The sequence below is a fragment of the Schistocerca gregaria genome, chromosome 7 (assembly GCF_023897955.1).
Source record: "Schistocerca gregaria isolate iqSchGreg1 chromosome 7, iqSchGreg1.2, whole genome shotgun sequence".
NCBI classification, from domain to species: domain Eukaryota; kingdom Metazoa; phylum Arthropoda; class Insecta; order Orthoptera; family Acrididae; genus Schistocerca; species Schistocerca gregaria.
In genome coordinates this window covers 317,977,528-318,003,605 of record NC_064926.1, presented here as the reverse complement: position 1 = coordinate 318,003,605, position 26,078 = coordinate 317,977,528, and the positions used below count along the sequence as shown (strand labels likewise).

General features: G+C 43.4%; 1 protein-coding gene across 1 annotated transcript in view; it reads left to right on the top strand.

The window, feature by feature from the left end:
* Window positions 1–26,078, top strand: part of LOC126282068 (juvenile hormone esterase-like) — a 102,541-nt gene that overhangs the window by 62,867 nt on the left and 13,596 nt on the right. Inside the window, exon 8 of the mRNA XM_049981513.1 lies at window positions 13,928–14,051. Within this exon, the coding sequence (XP_049837470.1) occupies window positions 13,928–14,051 (124 nt within the window). The remainder of the gene's footprint in view (window positions 1–13,927; window positions 14,052–26,078) is intronic.

Genomic DNA, 26,078 nt, shown 5'->3' with positions numbered 1-26,078 from the left:
CTCTGTGTTGTACCGTTACCTTGTCTAGGAACTCACGCGTGCCTCTGACCCATATCATACTCGTACACACTACCAGTTTACATCTACGTATTAAATTCATATAGACTATAAAAACAGTCGTTCCTTTAATCTTTACTTCATTAGGATATGCTCCTTTCTGAATGCAAACGTTCTGTCTTCTACCTCAAAGATTCGTCTCCATTGCCAACATCTTTCATTTGTAACTCAGTGTCTGCCCTGTTTATAACCATCGTTTTAACTCTTTTCCATCAGTTTTCAGTGCCCAATTGTAACACCCTAAGAAACCCGAAAACCCAAATAAGAATGTCATGATAATTTAGACTAAGGAACAGTGTTATCCTGACAGGTACGATAACTTTGACAATAATGTAACACCTTAAAGTTTTGGTGAACACCAATTTCAATAACTACTGAGTATGCCATGATATAAAGGTAGAAAGAAAGAAAGGTTATTTTTAATTAGCTATCAGACATGTCAGTAATAACTGCAAATCAGTACGACGAAAGTTAAGTCCAAAGTAATATGTCGGTCAGAGATAACATTTATTATGAAAGAGAGCTGTAAACGCGGCGAAAAGGAAATTCAATGCGTCTACAATGCTCGATCATGGAAATGTTAGTCGCTTGCTAGCTTGCTTGGTATCAAGTCATGAGAGAGCACCGTTTGTTATAGTACTACAAACGGAACGCTACGAGATTGTTTCTATTCAAAAAAATTACCATTGTGTGATAGAGATGCGCGGACTTTATTCTCAGTTATTCTGATTTGAGTACTTGGACTGAAGTGATATTCTGATTGTGTACGACGAGTTAATGAATTTTAATTATTGGAGATATTATTGTTGGACTCAGCCTCCATCAAAGTAAACAGTTACAATGAAGAATGGACATAGTATCGAAGACTGCAATACCTGATTAGAATTGAGTAGGAAACATTAATGCGACCACACGAAGATAATACAAATATGCCGATTGTAAAAGTTGTAATTGTCACGATCACCGAACTTGAAAGAATCGTAATTGAAGTGATCCATCGGTGTGCGTGTGGTGTGATGATTATAAACTAACTGCTAAGAAGGTTCAAATGGTTCAAATGGCTCTGAGCACTATGGGACTCAACTGCTGTGGTCATTAGTCCCCTAGAACTTAGAACTACTTAAACCTAACTAACCTAAGGACATCACACACATCCATGCCCGAGGCAGGATTCGAACCTGCGACCGTAGCAGTCGCACGGTTCCGGACTGCGCGCCTAGAACCGCGAGACCACCGCGGCCGGCTGCTAAGAAGGAACAATAAAAATTGTTCATCAGTAATGGAAATCTCACGTGTTGGCTCCATCATTAATTTAACTGTGTGATATGTCAATAAAATTCTTCTGGGTTAGAGACCGCATTGTCATTTTTAAAATTCCAACGTTTCGGCGTCTGTTGCAAGACGCCTTCCTCAGCGTGTGTTGCTAACTGCTGAATGCGCGCTTCAGAACTTCCACGAACATCTTAACCAGCAGCACAGCAAAATTCATTTTACCATGGAGATTGAAAAGAACGGGGTATTGCCTTTTCTCGACGTAGAAGTTTATCGTAAGCCAGACGGGAAGCTTGGACACAGAATTTCCAGGAAGCCCACCAACACGGACAGGTACCTGCATGCATCCTCCCACCACCATCCTATGCAAAAGAATTCGGCCCTGCGAACTTTAACTAAGAGAACCTACAGGATCAGCGATGAATACAACCTGCAAGCTGAACTGCAGAACCTCAGGACCATTTTTGGAGCTAATGGCTACGACATGAGGCTAATACGCAAAACCATGGCGCCGAAGGAGGAGGGCAACAGGGAAATACAGAACGAAGCACAGAACACCGCCGTGCTACCGTATGTACAAGGGGTTACTAAACGTCTGGGCAAAATTCTCCGTCGGGCAGGTATTAAGCCGATTTTTCGTAGCAACAACAAAATAAAAGACATTCTGGGCTCGACAAAAGATACAATTGACAAGTTTCATGCCGCCGGAGTTTATGAAATCGAGTGTGAATGTGGACTGGTGTATGTAGGTGAGACTGGGCGTCCAATAAGCACGAGGCTAACAGAACATGAGAGATATATCCGCCTCAAACAATATAGCAAATCAGCGGTGTCAGAACATCATGAGCAGTGCAGGATGAACATCGAATTTCGAGAGGCCCGAGTACTGGCGAAACAGCCGTTTAGTTTGAGGAGGAAGATTAGAGAGGCTATAGAAATAGCCAAGCGACCCGATAATATGAACAGAGAAGACGGGTACACACTTCCAGCGTCTTGGCTGCCTGCTGTGACAGCTTTGCGGAAGGACAGCTCGCGCAAAGCAACAGGCGTGCGGTAGGCCACAGCGGAGGATGGTACACAGAGCGCTGACACGGCCTAGTCGATACTAGGCAATTAGTAAACAACGCTACGCTGCAGTCGCCGCTAAGTCTCCTATTCGTCGATTTCCACCAATGGCAGGCAGTAAAGGAAACTCCAATGGAAAACGCCTATTTCCGCCAATAACAAGACGCAATGCAAACGCCAATAAAATGAACTCCTAGTACCCTTCCTCCTCATCCTCACATCCAATCACAACACTCTTCCATAGTATATATGTACCCACACTCGCGCATTCAGCAGTTAGCAACACACCCTGAGGAAGGCGTCTTGCAACAGACGCCGAAACGTTGGAATTTTATAAATGACAATGCGGTCTCTAACCCAGAAGAATTTTATTGACATTTACAACGGCCGCGGAAATCTACGGTTACATTGAACTGTGTGATAGTCGATGATCAAAATTAAGTAACTGTGAACATTTTAATTGAAAGAGTGACTTGATTAACACTGAGCACTGAAAGGAGTATTTTGCCGAAATAATATTACGACGAACGAAAGCAAGATAGCATTATAGATTATCTCTGGATTTGCGTCTTGCCGTAGTGAACAATTTTGCGTAGCAACGTAACAAGTACCACTGATACTACCGCAAATGAATTTTGCCTCGCTTCAGTGGTGGGAAACGACGCCGGTGATGAATGGTTCACTCAATACTGCAATAACTAAACCAACCGGGCATAGCAAATCATCATAAAACCATAACAGAAAATTGAAATCAGCAGTTCGCAACTGTGAGAAGACGGTGTGGACTCGCAAACGGACTTTCATACATTAGGCGAGGAACAATTTTCTTTAGAGATTTCAAGTGGTGTTCCACGTTATCCGACGGGGACAACCATCACAGCTCGTCGCGTCTCCATTCCACCGACCGAGCTGTGGCAGCAGCGGCTCCACATCGACAGCGACAACAAAAGGGGAGATACGACGTCACACAATCTAGTACACGCCGAGTGCCTGTGTTTCAAATTATTGTTTCTCAACTCACAGTTAACAGTCTTCTCTCATATTATGATGGATAGTCTCTGTAAGTCAGGTGCCTACACTATAATCTCCATCATTTTCACTCCTTTACCCCACTATCATTACGTTAATCAATGACAAGCTTTTTCCTCATTATACCTTCCTCTGTTTATGTCTTGTGTTAAGTCCTTTATTACGCGCCTCCCTCAGAATTTGTCAGCCTGCTTATAGCTCAAAACTTTACTTTTTCTCATAATTCGAAGTAAACTATATGTCGCCTACTGAATACTCACTTATTAAACGAGGTGCACTTTACGTTGGCTACCCAATAAAATCTTTAATGGAGTGTAGCGCATTACCTGTTATTCAATGTTCAATTTACGTCATCTCCATTACATCCTCCAATAATCTTAGCGGTCTGCTCAACATGGTTTCCTATCATATTCCATTACTTATCTTCCTGATTTATAATGCATTGTACCTTCTCCTGTTTTTTTAGCACGAGCACCACTTGTATTGTTATTCTCTTGCCTTTTGTTGTCAATTGATAACTTTTCCTTATCATTTCTGTTATGTTATCTGTATGTGTGCTCCTATAACTGTGGTGAATGTCATGTTTTCAGATAGTGATAATATAGAGACAAGTCTCAGTTGGCGGCTTCCCGACAATATCGTAAAAAAACAAATTTTAATCTTTGTATTTCATCCTATCCAAACCTAACCTTAATTTGGCAAATGTCTCAGCACTTCTTAAGTTATGTTTTTTCTTATTTCTATATTTGTGTTCACATTCGTTATTTCCGCTATTTCCTCATTTGTCTCAATTGTGGTTTGCTTTTTAGAGATATTTAGAGAAAAAGTAGCTTTTCACTGCGAAAGATAGTGGAAGACGAACATCTGTTATTTGGTCGTCTAATTTATTATTTATTTTATTAATGGACTTTTCAGTAGCTGCTACCCAACTGTCAATATACAACAAAGACTAGCCACCCCAAATATATCCAAAATGAATAAACAAATTGAGGTTCGTTTTTCGCCAAGTTGTAGCGGACAATATGGGGAATCTCTTGACTTTAAAAAGTCATTTTTATTGTTTATAGCCGCGACATTACGACATGGACTTTGTTTTTTTCTATTGGAGCTATATGCTTTTTTTCTGTGGCATTTGACAGAAGCTTCTAAGAGAATTTCAACGACATAAGATTTATGGTACTAGGTCAAATATTATCAAGAGAACGGCGTCGCAAACCACTGTAACGCCGTCTGGAGATGATGTTCCACAAACGCTTGCCCTATTATACCAAAGATAAGCAAACACGTAAATCAGATATTGTTCTTGTGTTTATCTGTACGCTTGAGGCGCATCAGTCTGTGTTCCGCTGTTGTAGCAATCACATAACTTGCTCGTAAAGCTATTGAAACATTCACAATATACAAGACAGTCGAAGACGTGAATATCGTTTATGGCGAATGTCGCTAAACTGTTAGAACAGCTGTGTGGTTGTGTATTGAAAAGCATCCAAATCGTGCCAAGCACTCGCAATCTGTCTTCACAAACATTATTGAGAAAAAGTTCCAGAAACTGGAGGTGGAGAATGAAATACCGAGGAAAAAGAAGAGCAGGTGATGAAAGAAACGAAATTAGCATTTTGGCAGCAGTAACACACAATGCAAATGTCACTAGAGGCATGTCGGAAGTACGAAAGAGATCAACCAAACGAGAGTTCTCCGAACACTATAGTGCATTGCATTTCATTCTCTTCGCATTTCGCTGCATCTACAGCTTCATGGCAATGATTTCCGAAATTGGTTACAGTTGTCCGAATTTTATCTGTTAAAAGTGCAAAGTGATGCGACAAATCTAAGCAAATATTTTCTTTAGGACGAAGCATAGTTTACAAATCATGGGCAAGTGAATCTTCGCAATATGCAATAACTGACGAGTTGAAAATCCACGTAGATTCAAAGAAGTGTTTAAAAACAACACTCTTGGTCTATCAATGTTTGCAGCGTGTTTTTCAAGACCCACATCGTTGGTCTTTATATTAGTGATGACAATCTAAATACACTCGAGTATCACGAGTTCTTAAGATATGCTGCTGCCACAGTTATTGGAAAACATCCCACTGGACAGAAGACTATTAGTGTGGTACCAAAATGGCGGAGGGCCGTTCCATTCCGCGCATGTAATGACATATGCCTTAAGATAATATTTTGAGGAATTTCAACTGTGGCAAAAATTGAAACAGAGCTGTACCAGGAAACATCAACGACTAACGAAGGCATGAAATGCCTTATAACACGGACCTGTACTTCCGTTAACTATAGATGAAATTTAACGCGCAATATTGCTTCTCCAGTACCACTTTATAGTGTGTAGCAAACTCGATGTACACATTTTGAGCACTTGGTATGACAGCCGTTATAATAAAGACATGAACCGTACCTGAGTTACCTGTTTGCTTATCTTTGGCGTCTGTGGAACCTCTTCTCCTGAAGGTGAGACAGTGGCTGGCGGCTCTGTTACCTTAATACTACACTACTGGAAATTGAAATAAGAACACCGTGAATTCATTGTCCCAGGAAGGGGAAACTTTATTGACACATTCCTGGGGTCAGATACATTACATGATCACACTGACAGAACCACAGGCACATAGACACAGGCAACAGAGCATGCACAATGTCGGCACTAGTACAGTGTATATCCACCTTTCGCAGCAATGCAGGCTGCTATTCTCCCATGGAGACGATCGTAGAGATGTTGGATGTAGTCCTGTAGAACGGCTTGCCATGCCATTTACACCTGACGCCTCAGTTGGACCAGCGTTCGTGCTGGACGTGCAGACCGCGTGAGACGACGCTTCATCCAGTCCCAAACATGCTCAATGGGGGACAGATCCGGAGATCTTGGTGGCCAGGGTAGTTGACTTACACCTTCTAGAGCACGTTGGGTGACACGAGATACATGCGGACGTGCATTGTCCTGTTGGAACAGCAAGTTCCCTTGCCGGTTTTAAGAATGGTAGAACGATGGGTTCGATGACGGTTTGGATGTACCGTGGACTATTCAGTGTCCCCTCGACGATCACCAGAGGTGTACGGCCAGTGTAGGAGATCGCTCCCCACACCATGATGTCGGGTGTTGGCCCTGTGTGCCTTGGTCGTATGCAGTCCTGATTGTGGCGCTCACCTGCACGGCGCCAAACACGCATAAGACCATCATTGGCACCAAGGCAGAAGCGACTCTCATCGCTGAAGACGACACGTCTCCATTCGTCCCTCCATTCACGCCTGTCGCGACACCACTGGAGGCGGGCTGCACGATGTTGGGGCGTGAGCGGGAGACGGCCTAACGGTGTGCGGGACCGTAGCCCAGCTTCATGGAGACGGTTGCGAGTGGTCCTCGCCGATACTCCAGGAGAAACAGTGTCCCTAATTTGCTGGGAAGTGGCGGTGCGGTCCCCTACGGCACTGCGTAGGATCCTACGGTCTTGGCGTGCATCCGTGCGTCGCTGCGGTCCGGTCCCAGGTCGACGGGCACGTGCACCTTCCGCCGACCACTGGCGACAACATCGATGTACTGTGGAGACCTCACGCCCCACGTGTTGAGCAATTCAGTGGTACGTCCACCCGGCCTCCCGCATGCCCACTATACGCCCTCACTCAAAGTCCGTCAGCTGCACATACGGTTCACGTCCACGCTGTCGCGGCATGCTACCAGTGTTAAAGACTGCGATGGAGCTCCGTATGCCACGGCAAACTGGCTGACACTGACGGCGGTAGTGCACAAATGCTGCGCAGCTAGCGCCATTCGACGGCCAACACCGCGGTTCCTGGTGTGTCCGCTGTGCCGTGCGTGTGATCATTGCTTGTACAGCCCTCTCGCAGTGTCCGGAGCAAGTATGGTGGGTCTGACACACCGGCGTCAATGTGTTCTTTTTTCCATTTCCAGGAGTGTATTTGATCATGTCCCGCACATGTTATGTCGTTGACTATTTCCCCTAGGGATTCGGCGACTACAAACGATAAAAATTACTTGAGAACGTCAGGAAATTCTCCATATTGTCCGCTTTAACCTGGCGAAAACCACACCTCGATATATTTATTCATTCTGGACATACGATATCTGAGGTAGTCTATCTTAACTGTCTTGCCCTGTATACTGTAAATAATAATAGTAACTGTACACTGTTAGAAATGGCTGTAGGATTGTCAAATTAATAACAAATCAAAAAAGGATACACATTCTAAAGTGAATATATCCGATACTAGTGATATAAAAACATTTTTCGTCAAAACCGTGTAGTAAGATACTATAGCATGGTCAAAGCACCATTCAACTCACATAATAATCTTCGCCTTCTGTTCACGAATACAGTTTTCAGTTACTGTAAGAACTTCAATACCAAACTGAAAAATGCTTCATTCATCGCAATTAAGAACTATAATTGATATTATTAACCACGCTGACACAGTCTTCGGTTCTTGGCGCTACAGTCAGGGCACGAGCGACCGCTACGGTCGCAGGTTCGAATCCTGCCTCAGGAATGGATGTGTGTGATGTTCTTAAGTTAGTTAGTTTTAATTAGTTATAAGTTCTAGGCGACTGATGACCTCAGAAGTTAAGTCGCGTAGTGCTCAGAGCCATTGGAACCATTTGACACAGTCTTAGGTCTAGGTACCTACCATACAGGAAGTGAAATCAGCTAAAGAACGACTGACTGATTTAGAATAAGCCTCGACTAATATTTGAGTTTGGAATATAGTGAGAGGTTCAGGGAATTGATACATAGTAGTTTATTCAAAAATGGTTCAAATGGCTCTGAGCACTATGGGACTTAACATCTGAGGTCAGCAGTCCCCTAGAACTTAGAACTACTTAAACCTAACAAACATAAGGACAACACACACATCCATGCCCGCGGCAGGATTCGAACCTGCGACCGTAGCGGTAGCGCGGTTCCAGACTGAAGCGCCTAGAACAGCTTGGCCACACCGGCCAGCAGTAGTTTATTCCCTACACTTACAAACGAAAATATATTACAAAGACTATGATCAAATTTTTAGTTCTGATATGCAATGTACTGTAAGTCGAAAGTCCCCCCAGGGGGCTCACCGCCCTTTGGTGAGTACGTGCTTGGCGACCACGGGGCCTCAGCCCTCGCAGCTCCCCTTCCCTTTCTGTGCTGCTTGTCTCCTCTTCTCCTGTCCTTTTCATCTCACTTGGGGAGATGTCTCGTGCCTCCATGGGCTCTTGAAGCTCATTTACGTTGGTTTGCTTGTAGCAATATTATCTCTTGTACTGCTCTTTCCCTGTACTGCTCTTTTCCTGTACTGCCCTTTCCCTGTACTACTTTTCCTCATTTCGCTCTTTCTCTGTTCAATTTTTTCCCTGTTCCGCTCTTTCTTTTTTCCTTTCTTTCCTTGTTCTGCTCTTTCCGTGTTTGGTCTCTCTTTCATCCACTGCGGCCTTTGAGGCCATTCTCTTTCTTTCTTTCCTTCCTTCTTATCTCTTCTTCTCCTCCCTGTGTCTGCCTGACGGCCACCCAGGAGTTTGACACGTAGCAGGAGACTGGGTAACGGATAATTCCCAGCCCTGGATTGGCATGTAGGGCCTGCACGTACCCCCTAGTACAGGCCAGGCCCAGAGAGGGGTGATTGCCTGAGCTATTACCTTCCTCCTCTGCCGATTGGTCCCTCTGTCTGTCGTTCGGGAGGTGTGACCTAAGGTGAAGACAATCACCTAAGGCGGGGGGTTCCCCTTTGGAGGGCCCCTGGCTGGAAGGAGCGCACCATCGTAGACGGTGGCAATCTTCCCAATTACTGATTTTCCTTCTCTTTCTCCGAGTGTTTCATATAAAAGAAAGTGGAATGAGTCTCCTGCCTCAATGTCTCTTCCTGTTGCGCCTCGATATCTAGTAGTCTTACGTTTAGATGAAAACCAAACTTTTGCTACTGTTAACCCCTTTGTTATACAGAAAGGAGTGGATGGCATCGCCGGCCCTGTGAAGTCATGCTCTCGTCTCCGCAATGGAACTCTGCTTTTGGAAATTGATAGTGCTCTCCACGCCCAGAAATTACTCAAGGCCCAAATCCTCCACGAATATCCTATAAAAGTGGAGGCTCACAGGACGCTTAACTCGTCCCGTCCTGTTGGACGGTTTGACGAAGGACGAAATAACTAGTTATGTATCGGATCAGGACGTTACTGATGTTCATCGAGTTAAGAAGAAGGACGCTGCCGACTTGGTGTCCACTCGCACGTTGTTCCTGACTTTCAATCAGTTAACGCTTCCTACTAAGATAAAGGCAGGCTATGAAGTCATCTCTGTGCGCCCATACATTCCCAATCCATTGAGGTGTTATAAATGCCACCAGTTCAATCATACCAGAACATCATGTAGAAACGCAGCCAAATGCGTCACTTGTAGCAGGGATGCCCACGAGGGAGCCTATCCACCTCCTTCCCGCCGCTGCGTTAATTGTCATGGAGAACATGCTGCTTTTTCTCGTTCTTGTCCCGTCTATCAAGACGAGGGGGCTGTTCAAGAGATAAGGGGAAGGAGAAGGTACCTTTCCTGATGTCCGGAAACTATTGGCGAACTGTAAACCAAATGTACCTTCATCTGGAAGCTACGGAATCATGTTAGCCTCTCCCCGTCCCACGAAAAATATGGCTACGCAAACTTGTGACTTACAGTTCAGTTCGATGATGGCAAAGTCGCCTCGCCTTTAAGCTGACACTCCGTCTCCCGCTTCCCGGGCTGTAGATTCTGTTACCCGTTCTTTGCTGATTGTAAATTCTCTTTTTCTGGCTGGAGGCTATATTCCTCCTTGGCAGTCTTTGACGACCGGCGGTTTCCCATCTGTGATGATCAGGTCGAGCACCTAGTGGACGCTATTCTCTCGCTGCCGAATCCTCTATCTCTCGTACTATTACTTCTCCCCATGGAGTCACAGTCCCTTGGTGGACTGTGGAGTGCGGCAATGCGATTCACGCCCGACGACGTGCGCTTCGTGTCTTTCACCGTCATCCCACGTTACCGAACTGCATCCGCTACAAGCAACTACGTGCGCAGTGCCGTCGCACTATTAAGGAAAGCAAGAAAGCGTGCTGAGTTTCGTTCAAAAGCTCGTTCAACAGATTTACTCTGTCCTCTCTCGTTTGGGATGGCCTGCGCGGGCTTCCCGGGACTACCCGATCCCTGGTCTGACTGTGGCGGGAAACGTCATAGTCGACCCATCTCGATGTTTCCAACTCTTTGGGCCGGTACTTTGCGGAGGTTTCAAGCTCCACCCACTACCATCCTACCTATCAGCCTCGGAAACAGGCGGAGGAGAATCGTGCAATCTCTTTTCTCTCTTTGAATCGAGCATGCTACAAAACTCCTCTTACTATGTGGGGGCTCGAACGTGCTCTCTCCTCATCCAGGTCTCCTGCTCCTACACCCGATACAATCCACGTCCTCATGCTGCAGAATCTTCCTCCTGCGGGAAAACGCTTTCTCCTCGATACCTACAGCCGTCTTTCGATTGACGGTGTATTTCTCACGCTTTGGCGTGAAGCTGTTATTGTTCCCCTACCTAAGCCTGGCAAAGATAAATCTCCTCATTCCAGCTATCGTCCAATTTCCCTTACCAACAGCGTTTGTAAGGTGATGGAACGCATGATCGAATGATCAATGCTCGATTAGTGTGGTGGCTGGAGTCACACCATCTTCTCACTAATGCTCAGTGTGGGTTCCGAAAGCGCCGCTCAGCGGTTGATCACTCGTCACCCTGTCGACGTTCATCATGAATAGTTTTCTGCAGAAGCGACGAACAGTGACCGTTCTCTTTGATTTGGAGAAAGCCTATGGTACCTGTTGGCGGACATGCATTCTACGTACTATGCACACATGGGGCCTTCGTCGTCGTCTTGCCACTTTCATCCGGGCATTTTTAACAGACCGAGTTTTCCGGGTACTTGTGGGTTCCTCCTTATCCCACACCTTTTCACACGAGAACGGGGTGCTTCAGTGCTCCGTTCTGTGAGTGTCGTCCTCTTCGCCATAACCATCAACCCAATTATGGACTGCCTTCCAGCTGGCATTACCGGCTCTCTTTTCATTGACGACTTTGCTATTTTTTGCAGCTCCCAGCTCCTGCAACGCTGTCTTCAGCGTTGTCTAGACCGTCTCTAGTCCTGGATGTTACAACTGGTTCCGCTTTTCTGCTACCAAATCCGTTTGCGTCAGATTCTGGCGGTGCAAGACGTTTCTTCCACCGTCCTTGCGACTGGGCCAAAATGCTCTCCCGTTCGTGGATGCAACGAAGTTTTTAGGGCTTACGTTCGACAGGAAACTCAGTTGATCTCCACACGTTTCCTACCTGGCTGCACGCTGCACCCCGTCCCTCAATGTCCTTCGTGTACTGAGTGGTACCTCTTGGAGAGCTGACCGGACTGTCCTCCTCCACCTCCATCGATCACTTGTCTGCCCCAAGTTGGATTATGGATGCCTTGTCTACTCCTCTGCACGGCCATCTATCTTAAGCCGTCTAAATACAATACACTATCTGGGGATCCGTCCCGCCACTGGTGCCTTCCGTTCTAGCCCAGTTGAGAATCTCTACGCAGAAGCCAGTGAACTACCTCTGTCATACTGGCGCGACATCCTACTCAGCAGGTATGCTTGTCGGCTTTCTTCCATGACAGGCCACCCAACCTTTGACCCTTTTTTTGATGACATTCTTGACCGCCCGTACGAGACTTACGTTTCTTCTCTGTGGCCTCCCGGCGTCCGCTTTCGTCACCTGCTTCAGCAGCTGCAGTTCACACTTCCTGTCACTTTTTGAATCGGGGAGAGCCCTTAACCACCTTGGCTTCAGGCACAAGTTTGTGTTCATTTTGACCTAAGCTCGTTCCCGAAGGATTCGACTCCCAGGCTGACCTAACGCTGCAAATTTCTCAAACTTCGCTCACAACTTGCCGATAGGATATTTTTGTACATTGATTGTTCCAAGTCCGCTCATGATGTTGCCTGTGCTTTTGTCGACGGGGCTGATAAGTTTCAATACTGGCTTCTCGACCAGTCCACAATTTTTAGCGCAGAGCTTTTTGCCCTCTTTCAGGCTATTCACTACATCTGGAGGCACCAGCTCACTCGCTGTGTGATGTGCTCTGACTCCCTCAGTGCCCTTCAGAGTCTGGATGATCCAGATCCAGTCCGCCCCATCGTTCGACGGACCCGGGACTGCCTCCATTTGTTCCCAGTCGGGGGAGCCCAACTGGTGTTCATGTGGGATCCTGGCCATGTTAGTGTGCCTGGGAATGATGCTGCTGATGCTGCAAACAAGCCCGCAGTCCATCTCGGTCGGCCCGTCTCTTACTCTGTTCCCTCGAGCAAGATATTTGTACTTTTCACTATCGGCGTATCACTTCACTTTAGCATGACCATTGGTGCTCGCTTCATGGGAACTAACTCAGAGAAGTCAAACCTCTCCCAGAAGACGGCTCGACTTCCTCCCGGCCGTCTCGCCGTGAGGAAGTAATGTTAGCTCGGTTGCGAATAGGGCACTGCCGCTTTAGTCACCGCCACTTGTTGAGCAGCGACCTTGCACCCAGCTGTCCTTTCTGTATCCAGCCATTAACAATCACACATTTCCTGATCCTCTGTCCCTACTTCAGCCACTTACGTCTCAGGATCGGGCTGCCGCCAGCTTTGCCGGACATTTTCGCGGATGATGTGAGAGCTGTGGTTCGCGTTTTAAGTTTTTTAAAAAGCAGTAAGATGACAAAAGAGATTTGATTTCTATCTGGAGACTCCGGTGTCTTGTACACGTCTTTTAGATACTCTGCCGTAACGTCTTGACGTTTTAGATTTGTTTTTTCTTCCTTCTGTATTGGACCTCGCAACGGTAATTTACCCTCGCGGTCCCAGCATTCTATGGTTCTATACTGGGCGCTTATGACCTTAGACGTTTTGAGCCCTAAAATCTCCCCCAAAAAATAATAAGTCGAAAGTGCACTTATTTTTTTGACTTAGCTATCTTTTAGCTGAACGCAAGTTGTCCATGCAGTTTCCATGGTGTGTGATTCTAGAAGGTCTGCAAAATATTTATCTGCTGTCCGCGTAAACACTTCATCGGAAGAGAGGAAGATAAGGGTTTAGCGATCCGTCGACGAGAATATCATTACAGGCGGCCATAACCTAGAATTCTGCAGCCTGGGGAGGAAATCGGTTGCGTCCTTTGCAAAAGAGCCATTCCGGTATTCATCTTTAACTATTTTGGGAAACCACAGAAAACCTAAATGTGAATGACAGAATAGAAATTTGAGCCCCTTTCCCCTCGAACGCATATCTCGTAGTCTAAGCACTGCGACTAAGCACTGTTCTTCCAATAGTGTTGTTGCGAGAGGCTTCAATCGGGAAACATTTTATGTGCTTGTAGCGAGAGACGATTAAGACATCCTTCTGAACTTCTACTGTTTATCTGTTGATGCGCGTTACTAATGTCTCCAATGTATTTCTCTAATGTACTTGTTTATTTGCAGCTGTTTTCCGACTTGTACTTCATACATCCAGCGGACTCCTTCGCTAGGGCCGTAGCTAACTCCAGCAATCTACCTATTCACTTCTATTACTTCGGGTACAATGGAACCGGATCTACAGATTACGGTAAGTGTTCGCCATGGGCGTTGCTTTTGCATACATGTATGTGTTCCTGGGCAGCGCAATCATCACATTTAGTACATTAGTAACAGCCATAAAATTATTAAAACGCCTTAGTCCTTCCACTAACTTTTTTATCTGAAACTGTTCCCTTGATAATGACTACAGCTTTTTTTGTCAACAACCTTCTCATTTCGTGTTATTCCAACGAATGTTCTACAGCCTTCTCCAGCACGACATCTCAAATACTTTACTCCTCTTCTATTCCGGTTTTCTCCAAATCCTTAGTTAATTTCCATGCGTACAATGCCTCCTTCGGATGTACATTCCCAGGAATTTATGCACTAACTAGCTAAGTACCCGGCATTGCCTAGGTATGTATTACAGCGATCTCCTCCTCCCCTCTCTCTGTCCATCTCACCCTTCCCCTCTCTCTCTACATCTCTTCCTCCTTCCTGTCTCTGTCCATCTCCTCTTTCTTTTCTCCTCCTCTCTCCCCTCTCTGTCCACCTCCACCCTTCTCTTTCCCTCAGTTCTTCCCTTCCCCTCTCTCTGCCCATATGCTCCACCCCTGTCTGTGTTCAAAAAAATGTTCAGATGTGTGTGAAATCTTATGGGGCTTAACTGCTAAGGTCATCAGTTTATGTCCATCTCCTCCTACCCCCATATCTCTCTACGTTATCACTTCTACCCTGGTTCTTACCCCTATAGTATTTCTTTACAGGTAGTAAGTAGTTTGCATACCGAGTACAGCTGAAATCGATCCAGTGGTTTAGGAGAAGCTTTCTACACGTGACTTTTATCGCTTATGCACATTTGACGCGTAGTTCACACATATTTGTACTCAGAATTAGCCTATATATCTTGCGAATTTCTTCCTGCAGTTCCGTTTTGACGCAGCTCAGTGTTTATGACACAGTATCTCCTGAACGATGTGTCGTAAAATGGTATAATTTTGTGGGTACACTGGACGGCATATTTGGATCTGTCTGCAAAACGTGTTGCGTATAGACATAGCAGTAAAGAATGATGTGGCAGTTTTACTGCATGAACACTGAAAATGTAAGCGATAAACTTTTGTCTTTCCTCCTTATTTGAGGATTCTCAGCGAGAAAAAGTTTCGTAAACTCTTGGAATTATGTGTAAAATTTACTACCTGGCACTAAATGCTCTCATTTTCAAATACTGGATGAATATAGTCTGGCTATTCGCGTGTCATGGGCTACACTACTTTCTCACCACGTCACCCTGGCGCCTTGAGAGATAAATGATTCTTAACCTGACAGCGATTCTTTCCAGATAGTAAGCGATAACTATACCAAGTTTGGCAGAAATTGGTCAAGTGTTTTAGGAGAGATGTGGAATGCCCATACATCATTTGTGCTACTCTTTATTATCTTCGCCTTTCTTCGGTTTGCTCTCAACCGATACTCTGTACTCATTAGACGACTCGTTCAAGTCAATAGTGCCTATAATAATTATTGACTATCATTGAGGATGGTAGTGTCGTCAGCGAATCTTCTCTTTCTGAAATTTTCTTTTATATCCATCATAGCTTCTACGATGTATATTTTGAACGTTAGAGGAGAAAGACTGCATTCCTGTCATACATCCTTTTTAAATGTGAGCATTGTACTTTAGTTTTTCAGTTCTTCCCGTTCCCTCTTAGTTTCTGTACATATTTTACATTATCTGTCTTTCCCTATATCTTGCTCGCATTTACCTGAAAATTTCGAACATTTTCACCATTTTACATGTCGAAAGATTATTCCAGTTCGACAAATCCTATTAAAGTGTCTTGATTTTTCTTGTTTCCATTTTAAGGCGTAACGTCAGAACTGCTTCTTTGGTGCTTTTACCTTTCCTAAACCCACACTGTTCATCTAACAGATCCTTAATTTCCTTTTCCATTCTTCTGTATATTATTCTTGCTACATACGTCGATGTATGAGCTCTTAACTTGATTGTACTATAGTTTTCGCACCTATCTACCTTTTCTAGGTTCAGGATTGTGTGGCTAATAATTTTCAGAAAGTCTGGTGACATGCCCCAGCCTCAATAGACTCTAGACACCAAATTGAATGGTCGTTTGGTTGCCACTACCTCTGGTAATTTCAGAAATTCCGAAGAAATGTCTGTGCCACAGCCTTATTTGATTTCAAGTTGTTCAGTGTTCAGTCTAACTCTCATACTGGATTACCTACCATTTCATCTTCAATTACGGCCTCCTCCTCGTAGAGGCTTTCAGTGTGTTACTTCCACCTATCTTCTCAGCGTTTAATAGTGAAAGTTCTGTTGCAATCTTAATATTGACACCTCTGGCTTTAATTTCTCCGAAAGTTGTTTTGCATCTTCCATACTCTAAATCAGTCCATTAGACGATCATACCTTTCTCAGTTTCTTCCCTTTTATCCATCAGACATTTCGATTTAGGGTTGCAGAATTCATATATTTTCATGAACATTTTTGGACTCGTTTTTTAGTCGATCGATTAAAGCCTGTCTTCTGTTATCCAATGATTTATTCCCAGTTGCCTATCTTGTACCTAAATATGTTTGACCGACTTTCGTAACTGTCTTTTTTGGTAAAATTTTTAGCGGAGCGAAAATAAAAGACTTCCCATATATTACGCAACGGGTTATTGTCCGATTATTCATAGCCAAATGAAACTTGGCATATGGACAAATAGGGTACCAAATTGACCAGCGTAAGGTCTAGTATTGCAAGAAAAGCTTTAATCGTTTGAAAGTAATCAGGATAATTACAAAACTTAATTAATGATTTGAAGAAAAATTTTTGGGCAGTTTTCGTAGTCATATATAGAGCGGGATATGGACAAATAGCGTATCTAACTGATCAGTGATAGAACAAGTTTAGAAAAAAAAGATTTAATTGCTTGCAAGTAATCAGGGTAATTAAGAAAAACGTTAGTAGTTTGAGGTAAAAGTTTTTGTCGAATTTTCATAGCCAAGCCAACTGTGAGGAATGGGAAATTGGGGTATTAAATTGGCCAGCGTGAAGTCTCGTTCCGAATAAGAAGGTTAACTTCGTGAATCAATCATGGTAATAATAAAAACTTAAATAGCGATTTGAGGGAAAATTGAAATATTTCATGAACAGCTGCTGTGTGCTGTAAAGTGCCAAAGATAACAAATCACAGCATAAATTGAAACTTCTCTACTTTCTTGTGATCTGTGGACTCTTAATAATAATACATTACCGATTTATATTTAAGAATCTTATATTTCATGCTTTATGAATACAATTAGCAAATACAAAAATGTAAAAAGGATTGAATTATTTTTTGAAAACTATTTGTCTGAAACAACGAAATAAAAAAGATTAGGGAAACATTTCACGTGTCTTTCAGTCTGCTCGAAGTTATGTATAGCAAATGAGGTGCCTAATGACAATTTGAAGTTCAGTGTTTAACTTATCATCCTAGATTTTAAACAACACTTGAGGGTATGTGTCAGGTGGAATTTCACTCAGGGGTCTCCTTCAGTCCGCAGCTCGTGGTCGTGCGGTAGCGTCCTCGCTTCCCGGGTTCCCGGGTTCGATTCCCGGCGGGGTCAGGGCTTTTCTCTGCCTCGTGATGACTGGGTGTTGTGTGGTGTCCTTAGGTTAGTTAGGTTTAAGTAGTTCTAAGTTCTAGGGGACTGATGACCATAGCTGTTAAGTCCCATAGTGCTCAGAGCCATTTGAACCCTTTTTTTGGTCTCCTTCACCTCACTAACGTATTAGCACCTCAGCTGCTATACGTGACTTCGAGCATCACTTAAAGGTCCAAGTAATGTTTCTCTAATCTATTTTGTCAAATAATTTATTTAGAGATGCCCATCTTCTTCAACTGAACTGCCTACTTTGTTATTCATTATAGCGGTAGCTGCAGCCTTGGAGAACTTCTGATGCACCTCATCGTTCATCAGTAATTCAGTATTCCACTTCCTTCCACGTTAAGTGTTCCTGGTGGTTCTCTTAAATTTTATCTTATTCTTCGTTATTACTAACTTGTAGTCTGAGACTATATGTGCTCCTGGGTACTCTTTACAATTCACTATTTCATTTCAGAATCACTATTTGCCCGTGATCTAATCCAGGTGGGAACTTTCCGTGTTTCCAGGGCTGTTCCCAGTACACCTCCTCACTTTCAGCAGTGTATTTTCTATTACAAGATGAAATTTAGTGTAGAACTTTACTGTCATTCTCTTCTCTCATTCCTATTACCAAATCCATATTCTCTCATAAGACCATTTTCAGTTCCTTCCCCTACTAGAGAGTTCCAATCATCCATAACTATTAGTTCATATTCTCCATTTACATACTGAATTATACATTCTGCATCCTGATATATTTATTCTGACCCTTCGTCCTCTGCTTTGCAGTCGATTCTGACGAGGATAGTACTATCAGTGATCTGTGCACAGTAACTCACTCTCTGCTCTATCTTCCTATTTATGGCGAATCTTACTCTCGTTTTAGCGTTTGCTATTACCCTGTATTCGTCTGACGATAAATCCTTGCTTCATTCCATTTTACTTCACTGAAACCGACAATATCTTTAATGGCCGTTTGCGTTTCTCTGTTAAGATTTTCTAGCTTCTCGTCCACATAAAAACACCTGGCATTACACGCTGCGACTCGTTGGTTACATCTGCCTTTACAGTCTCCTTCCGTAAATCTGAATGGGGAATCAATCTTGAATCATTTACCAATGGAGAGATCATCATGATAAGTTGTGAATTAAAGGCTACATTTCTACATATACATCTATACTCCGCAAGACCCGAGGTGTGTGGCAGAGGGTACTTTATGCATCACTGTCACTTCCCCTCTTCCCTGTTCCAGTTGCAAGTGATTCGCAAGAAGAATGACCGCCAGTAAGCAGTGGTCTCGAATCTCTTCTATCTTCATGGACCTTTCGCGAGATATACGTTGGAGGAAGCAATAAACGGTGTCCCAGAAATGTTGGCACAAACTTCGAGGTGTTGTAGCAGCTGATTGTCACAATCGCCAGTGGTGACATGGAGTTAGCTGCTGCGTAGAGAGTCCTTGTCTCCTATGAGCGTAATGCCCTGTTGCCTCGATAGATGACGGTTTTGGATACTGGTATCCAGCTGCAGTTTAGTTTTCTCCAGGAACCTTCTAAAATCTCGAATGTTTCTGGGTATACAAGAGAAAAAAAAAAACTGCAGGTGGAAACTCGTGTCCAAAACCGTCATCCATCGAGGCAACAGAGCATCGCATTCAAAGGAGACAAGTCCGGTCTGCGCTGCAGCTAGCTTCGTCTTCTCCACTGGCGATTGTGTCAACCAGCCGCGAACAACAAACAACACTTCAGTGTACGAAGTCACGTTTCTTGCCGAAAGGGTGGTCTGATGTCAGGCGCAGGCGCATGTAGCCTCGACGTTCTGTAGCGTCTTGGGATGACGTTTCCGGACACGGATTCCTACTCTCGATTTGTTCCTCAAGATACCCTCTACAACCCCTCGAAATCTGTTCATAAATTTCCGGAACTCCCTGAATATTGGTTGACTCTTCTAGGAAGTACGTTTTCGGAACTTTAAAAGTAAATCACACAGTGATGTAAAACGCCTCTCTTGTGGCGCTTGCACTGGAGTTCGTTGATTATCTTCGTGATTCCTTCGCGATTACTAAATATACCTTTGATGAAACACGCTGCTCTTCTTTGGATCGCCTCTATTTCGTTTATCAATCCTACTTGGTACAGGTCCCATACTGACGAGCAACATTCAAGTATTTGTCGAACGAGGGTTTTGTAAGTAACCTCCTTCGCTGATGCACTTTATTTCCTGAGGATTCTCCCAATGAATCACAGTCTGGCATCGGCATTTTGTGTGATTAGTCTTATAGTGTGTGGAAACAGAGTGCGTGTCTTTAATATGGTGTCCCCATTGCCTTCTGCATCCTCATGGCGTAGATCGTTACTGATACTTCCACCTTTTAGGGATAGTCTCCCATCCCAAAGGCAGTGGGCTGTCCTGAAACTCTGTCGACTCCTCCGACCTCGAGGATGACTGCTTATACCGAAATTCTGCAGCCACCAATACTGATTAGTATCTTTCGAAATTAAATCAGTGCCTGTCTCCGAACACGCAATGCAGGACTTTAAGATTATTTGTCAAAGACGCAACAATTTCGATCTTTCATTTTTTTCTTCTTTCTTTCTGTTTGTTTCTTTGCCGTTTTTTCGTGAGTGATTCCGTGCAGATGTCATACGACATTTTTCAAATTCAATCAATGAGAATCTCTACTCAGTTTTATTACAATTATATTATTATTACGGAGGCTAACCCATACCCTCGTCGAGCACGCTGAGCTACCGCTCCGTCATCCTTAGGCCTTAGGTGACTTACCTTGTATCTGTGTTGCAAAAGTAAAAACAGTAGCACGTACATTTCATCTTAGCAGCTCAGAACTATCTTCTTTGCTGTATTTACGATGCAGCATGCTGTGATATCACTGAAATTTAATATAAAAACCTTTCTAGTGACCACCACTTTTCATTTGTTTTTCTGTTCCACGTTTAATTATTTCTTACCTGTCAATAGCCTACCCTCGAAGCGGTCGAAAGTAGGAAATATCTACCTTTCTCCTGAGAAACAATTTCGAAAGGCAGTATTTAATATTTCTGGCTTGATGTAATCGTATTTCGTTTCGGTGTCATCGTAACAAACGAGCACTTAGAAGGCAATTTTGATCCACAAAAAATAAAGCAGAAATTGATGTCTAGTTGATGATCATTACGATTACACCTACATGAAATATAATTACACTAGGACTCGTAGATTGTATCTTTCTCAGAATGTATTGAACACTTCTCGCATACTTTCCTTACAGCGGTACTGCTTACCATATGTACTTCAGCAAAAGCTTCGGCCTCTTTTAATCTACAATGTCGCTTTCTCTGCTTTCGTGACACGCTGTACTCTCTAATGATTACTCACTCCTCCACGAAACAAATGTGTGTGATATGTGGCCTCTAATTATTCTCAGTTTGAGCAGTTTGTTTCCTGTTACGCTTCTGACAGCGCCTAATAATTTTTTGTCTTCAAATGGTTCAACTGGCTCTGAGCACTATGGGACTCAACATCTTAGGTCATAAGTCCCCTAGAACTTAGAACTACTTAAACCTAGCTAACCTAAGGACATCACACACACCCATGCCCGAGGCAGGATTCGAACCTGCGACCGTAGCAGCCCCGCGGTTCCGGACTGCAGTGCCAGAACCGCACGGCCACCGCAGCCGGCTCTTGTCTTCCTTACTGTCTTACTACATTCTCAAATTGTTATAACGACGTTATAATAACTCTGTGGTTTCTTATCACTACCTCTTCTTTCGTTGCACCCTACTTTGGAGTACGTTAAAGCAATTAATTTTTAACGTTCTCTGCCTTTCGATTAGCCCGGTATTGTTCTATTCTTCCTTATATTGCTTTCCTTTCTTCTTCAGAGATTTACATTGTTCGTTTGGTTTTCACTTTGACTTGGAGCCTCTCTTTCTTGTCTGTGGTTCTTTTTTTCAGTTTTATCTATGAGCATATTTTGTGATTTAGAGTTCTCTTACGTCTATCTCTGTTTCATTGAACAAATTTGGTTGTTTTTTGCGGAAGCAGTCAAATGTTATTATTAATCTATTTGAGTCATTCTGAGAATGTATCCTTAAAAATCAGTTCCTCTTTTCCTCATTGTGTCTGGAAGTTTCTCGGTAGTTTGTTAAAGGGTCTCATTTTTTATCTGAATTAGATTGTTATTGTGGAATCTGGGGCCAAGTATTTTTCTTAATATCTTCCTTTCTTTGATCTCCAGCCTTTCAGCTGGGCCATGGTTGGTGATGGACAATGTTTCGGTTACGTAAGGGCTCTGGTTTGATTACTGTACTATGATACCTTATTTTTACATCCTATGGGAGGGACTCTTTGTTATATGTGTTTTTGGTGAGTTCGAAGGGCAGTTCAACGTTACTTCTTCTAGATTCCATTGCCTCTTTCTCGAGGGCATTCCAGCTGATCCATCCTCCAAGATCTTTGAATTATTTTACGGTCTCTATTTATTTGTTGTCCCACTTTAAAACATTTTGGTGAGTTTTTATGTTTGTCATTATCTTGGTCGTTTAAAGGAGATTTTGAGAGCTAGTTTTTGAGCTTGTTTTTGTAGGTCTCGGGCTAGTAGGGCCATATTATTTGCAAAGGCTAGACAAATAACTTTGATACCTTTATTTTTTTTCCTAGTCGAATTCCACTATGAATCTTCATCTTCCACTCTCCGATTACTTTTTCTAGGGGGCAGTTAAATAGTAATACCGAGAGTCCATCTCACTGGCATACCACAGTTTTTATCTCAAAAGGGTAGGAGGGTTCTCACATGAATTTTACTTTGGAGTACGTGTTCGTAATGGTATCTCTAATTAGGTGTATGTGTGGTTTGCTTCTTTTACTCTAGAGATGAGGGATTCTACGGCACAATGGATCTTGTGCTTTCTGAAAGCCAATGAAAGTGATAACATATGATTTTGCTCTTGATTTTTGATAGGCCACGGTGCTTTTGAGATTCAGACTTCGTTTTGGACAGAATCTTCCTTTCCTGAAACCCGCTTGGTATTTTTCAAGTTGATCGAGGTTCTGCCCGGTGCAGTGTGACTTAGGGAATATCTTATGGAATTGGTGGATGAGAGCTGGCTTCCATTCATCTGGGATTCTTTCAGTTATCCAGATGTCTTCGAAGATGTTTTGGAGACGGTCTATGGCATTTTTGTTGACATTTTTCCAAGTTTCAGCTGTGATTTAGTTCTCGCCTCTAAAGTTTTTGAGAAATGAAATGAAAGCATGTAATTCCTCGGTGGACGATTCAGACTTAGGTAGGGTTGATTGTTGTTGAGGTCATAAGGTCCATTTTTTCTGTGAGTTCTTCACAGTTGAGATGGTTCGTATTTTGCAGTTACCGCTGTTGTTGGGGGCAATATTTCAGTTTTTGTTTCGGAGCTGTAGGGCCGGTGGGCTGTATTTGATTAGTTCTTGTTTAAAAGTCTTACGAAAGTTCCTTGTCTTGTTTTTGATTAAGTCTTCGTTGACCTGAAAGAGAAGATTCTTTTGATACTTTTGTTCATTAATCTTCTTATATTTAAGAAGGTTTGTCTGTTTTGATAATTTTTTTGTTATTACTGCTGTTGTCACGCTTTTCTTCTCAGTTCAAGGAATCTGTCACATTCTTCTGTCCACTAGGCATGTTTTCTGGCTTTGCTTATGGAAGCTAACTGTTGGCTTTACTTATTAGTCTTTATTTTAGTTGATCCCAGTTTTGGTTTTGCATGTCTTCAGTTCCGAGGGGAAGCTCCTAGGATTTTATTATCTTTCCTGCATCTGATGTCCTTCTTTTGGGGTTGTTGGTTCTGTTGTTCCTTTTGGGGATGATTTTGAGTTTTATTTTAGAAAAGTAGTGATCAGAATCTAGGTTGGCTCCTCGAAGAACTTTGACATTTTGTGTTTCTTTGAGGAACTTCAATTCGATTGTCTCGTGATCGAGTTGGAATTCACCTAGGTGGGGGTTTGTTGGGACACATGTTTTCTGTTTTCGAGATAGCTTTTTAAAGGATATGAATTTCAGGATCATGTTGTGTGCTTGGCATAATTCTCTCATCTGATGCCATTTTGATTAGTTCTGTTACGTGCTCGGTAGCTTCCACTTTTTCTTTCTTTTTGTATTTCTTCTCCTTTACTCTCTGGGCATACGGCCTTGCCGCAGTCGTAACACCGGTTCCCGCCCGATCACCGAAGTTAAGCGCTGCCGGGCTGGGCTAGCACTTGGATGGGTGACCAGTCAGTGTGCCGAGCGCTGTTGGAAAAACGGGGTTCACTCAGCCCTTGTGAGGCAAACTGAGGAGCTATTTGATTGAGAAGTAGCGGCACCGGTCTTGTAAACTGACATACGGACGGGAGAGCGGTGTGCTCACCACATGCCCCTCCATATCCACATCCAGTGACGCCTGTGGGGTGAGGATGAAACGACGGCCGGTCGGTACCGTTGGGCCTTCAAAGGTCTGTTCGGATGGAGGGTTTTTTATCTAGGCATTGAAGTCCCCGATGCAAACGACATTCTGATTTTCAGTATTTTTTGCACAAAATCATCGAGTATGTCCCAAAAACCCTTTCAGCCTTTCTTTGTCCTTTTTGTTGTCTTCATTTATGGGGGCTTGTGCACTAACGATTATGTATGTTTTGTCAGCAGACTTGAAGGAAGTGTGGAGAGTCCCTCAGATTGTGATTCAAGATTGATAAAGGAGTACAAAATATTTTTGTCTATTGCGAAGCCAGTTCCAAGCTGTGGTGTGTTTACCATAATTATTTTCCTAACTTTCCCCTCCTCCCCCATGAACCATGGACCTTGCCGTTGGTGGGGAGGCTTGAGTGCCTCAACGATACAGATAGCTGTACCGTAGGTGCAACCACAACGGAGGGGTATCTGTTGAGAGGCCAGACAAACGTGTGGTCCCTGAAGAGGGACAGCAGCCTTTTCAGTAGTTGCAGGGGCAACAGTCTGGATGATTGACTGATCTGGCCTTGTAACACTAACCAAAATGGCCTTGCCGTGCTGGTACTGCGAACGGCTGAAAGCAAGGGGAAACTCCAGCCGTAATTTTTCCCGAGGGCATGCAGATTTACGGTATGATTAAATGATGATGGCGTCCTCTTGGGTAAAATATTCCGGAGGTAAAATAGTCCCCCATTTGGATCCCCGGGCGGGGACTACTCAAGAGGACGTTGTTATCAGGAAAAAGAAAACTGGCGTTCTACGGATCGGAGCGTGCAATGTCAGATCCCTTAATCGGGCAGGTAGGTTAGAAAATTTAAAAAGCGAAATGGATAGGTTAAAGTTAGATATAGTGGGAATTAGTGAAGTTTAATAATGAATAAAAAATAGGCCTGCGGATAAGCTACTACAAACAGCATAGTGAACGCATTATTGTGGCCAAGATAGACACGAAGCCCACGCCTACTATGGTAGTACAAGTTTATATGCCAACTAGCTCTGCAGATGACGAAGAAATTTATGAAATGTATGGTGAGATAAAAGAAATTATTCAGGTAGTCAAGGGAGACGAAAATTTAATAGTCATGGGTGAATAGAATTCAAGAGTAGGAAAAGGGAGAGAAGGAAGCATAGTAGGTGAATATGGATTTGGCGCTAAGAAATGAAAGAGGAAGCCGCGTGGTAGAATTTTGCACAGAGCATAACTTAATCATAGCTAACACTTGGTTTAAGAATCATGAAAGAAGGTTGTATACATGGAAGAACCCTGGAGATACTAAAAGGTATCAGATAGATTATATAATGGTAAGGCAGAGATTTAGGAACCAGGTTTTAAATTGTAAGACATTTCCAGGGGCAGATGTGGACTCTGACCACAATCTATTGGTTATAACCTGTAGACTAAAACTGAAGAAACTGCAAAAAGGTGGGAATTTAAGGAGATGGGACCTGGATAAACTGAAAGAACCAGAGGTTGTACAGAGTTTCAGGGAGAGCATAAGGGAACAATTGACAGGAATGGGGGAAATAAATACAGTAGAAGAAGAATGGGTAGCTTTGAGGGATGAGGTACTGAAGGCAGCAGAGGATCAAGTAGGTAAAAAGACGAGGGCTAGTAGAAATCCTTGGGTAACAGATGAAATATTGAATTTAATTGATGAAAGGAGAAAATATGAAAATGCAGTAAATGTAGCAGGCAAAAATGAATACAAACGTCTCAAAAATGATATCGACAGGAAGTGCAAAATGGCTAAGCAGGCATGGCTAGAGGACAAATGTAAGGATGTAGAGTATTATCTCACTAGCGGTAAATTAGATACTGCCTACAGGAAATTTAAAGAGATCTTTGAAGAAAAGAGAACCACTTGTATGAATATCAAGAGCTTTGATGAAAACCCAGTTCTAAGCGAATAAGGGAAAGCAGAAAGGTGGAAGTAGTATATAGAGGGTCTATACAAGGGCGATGTACTTGAGGACAATATTATG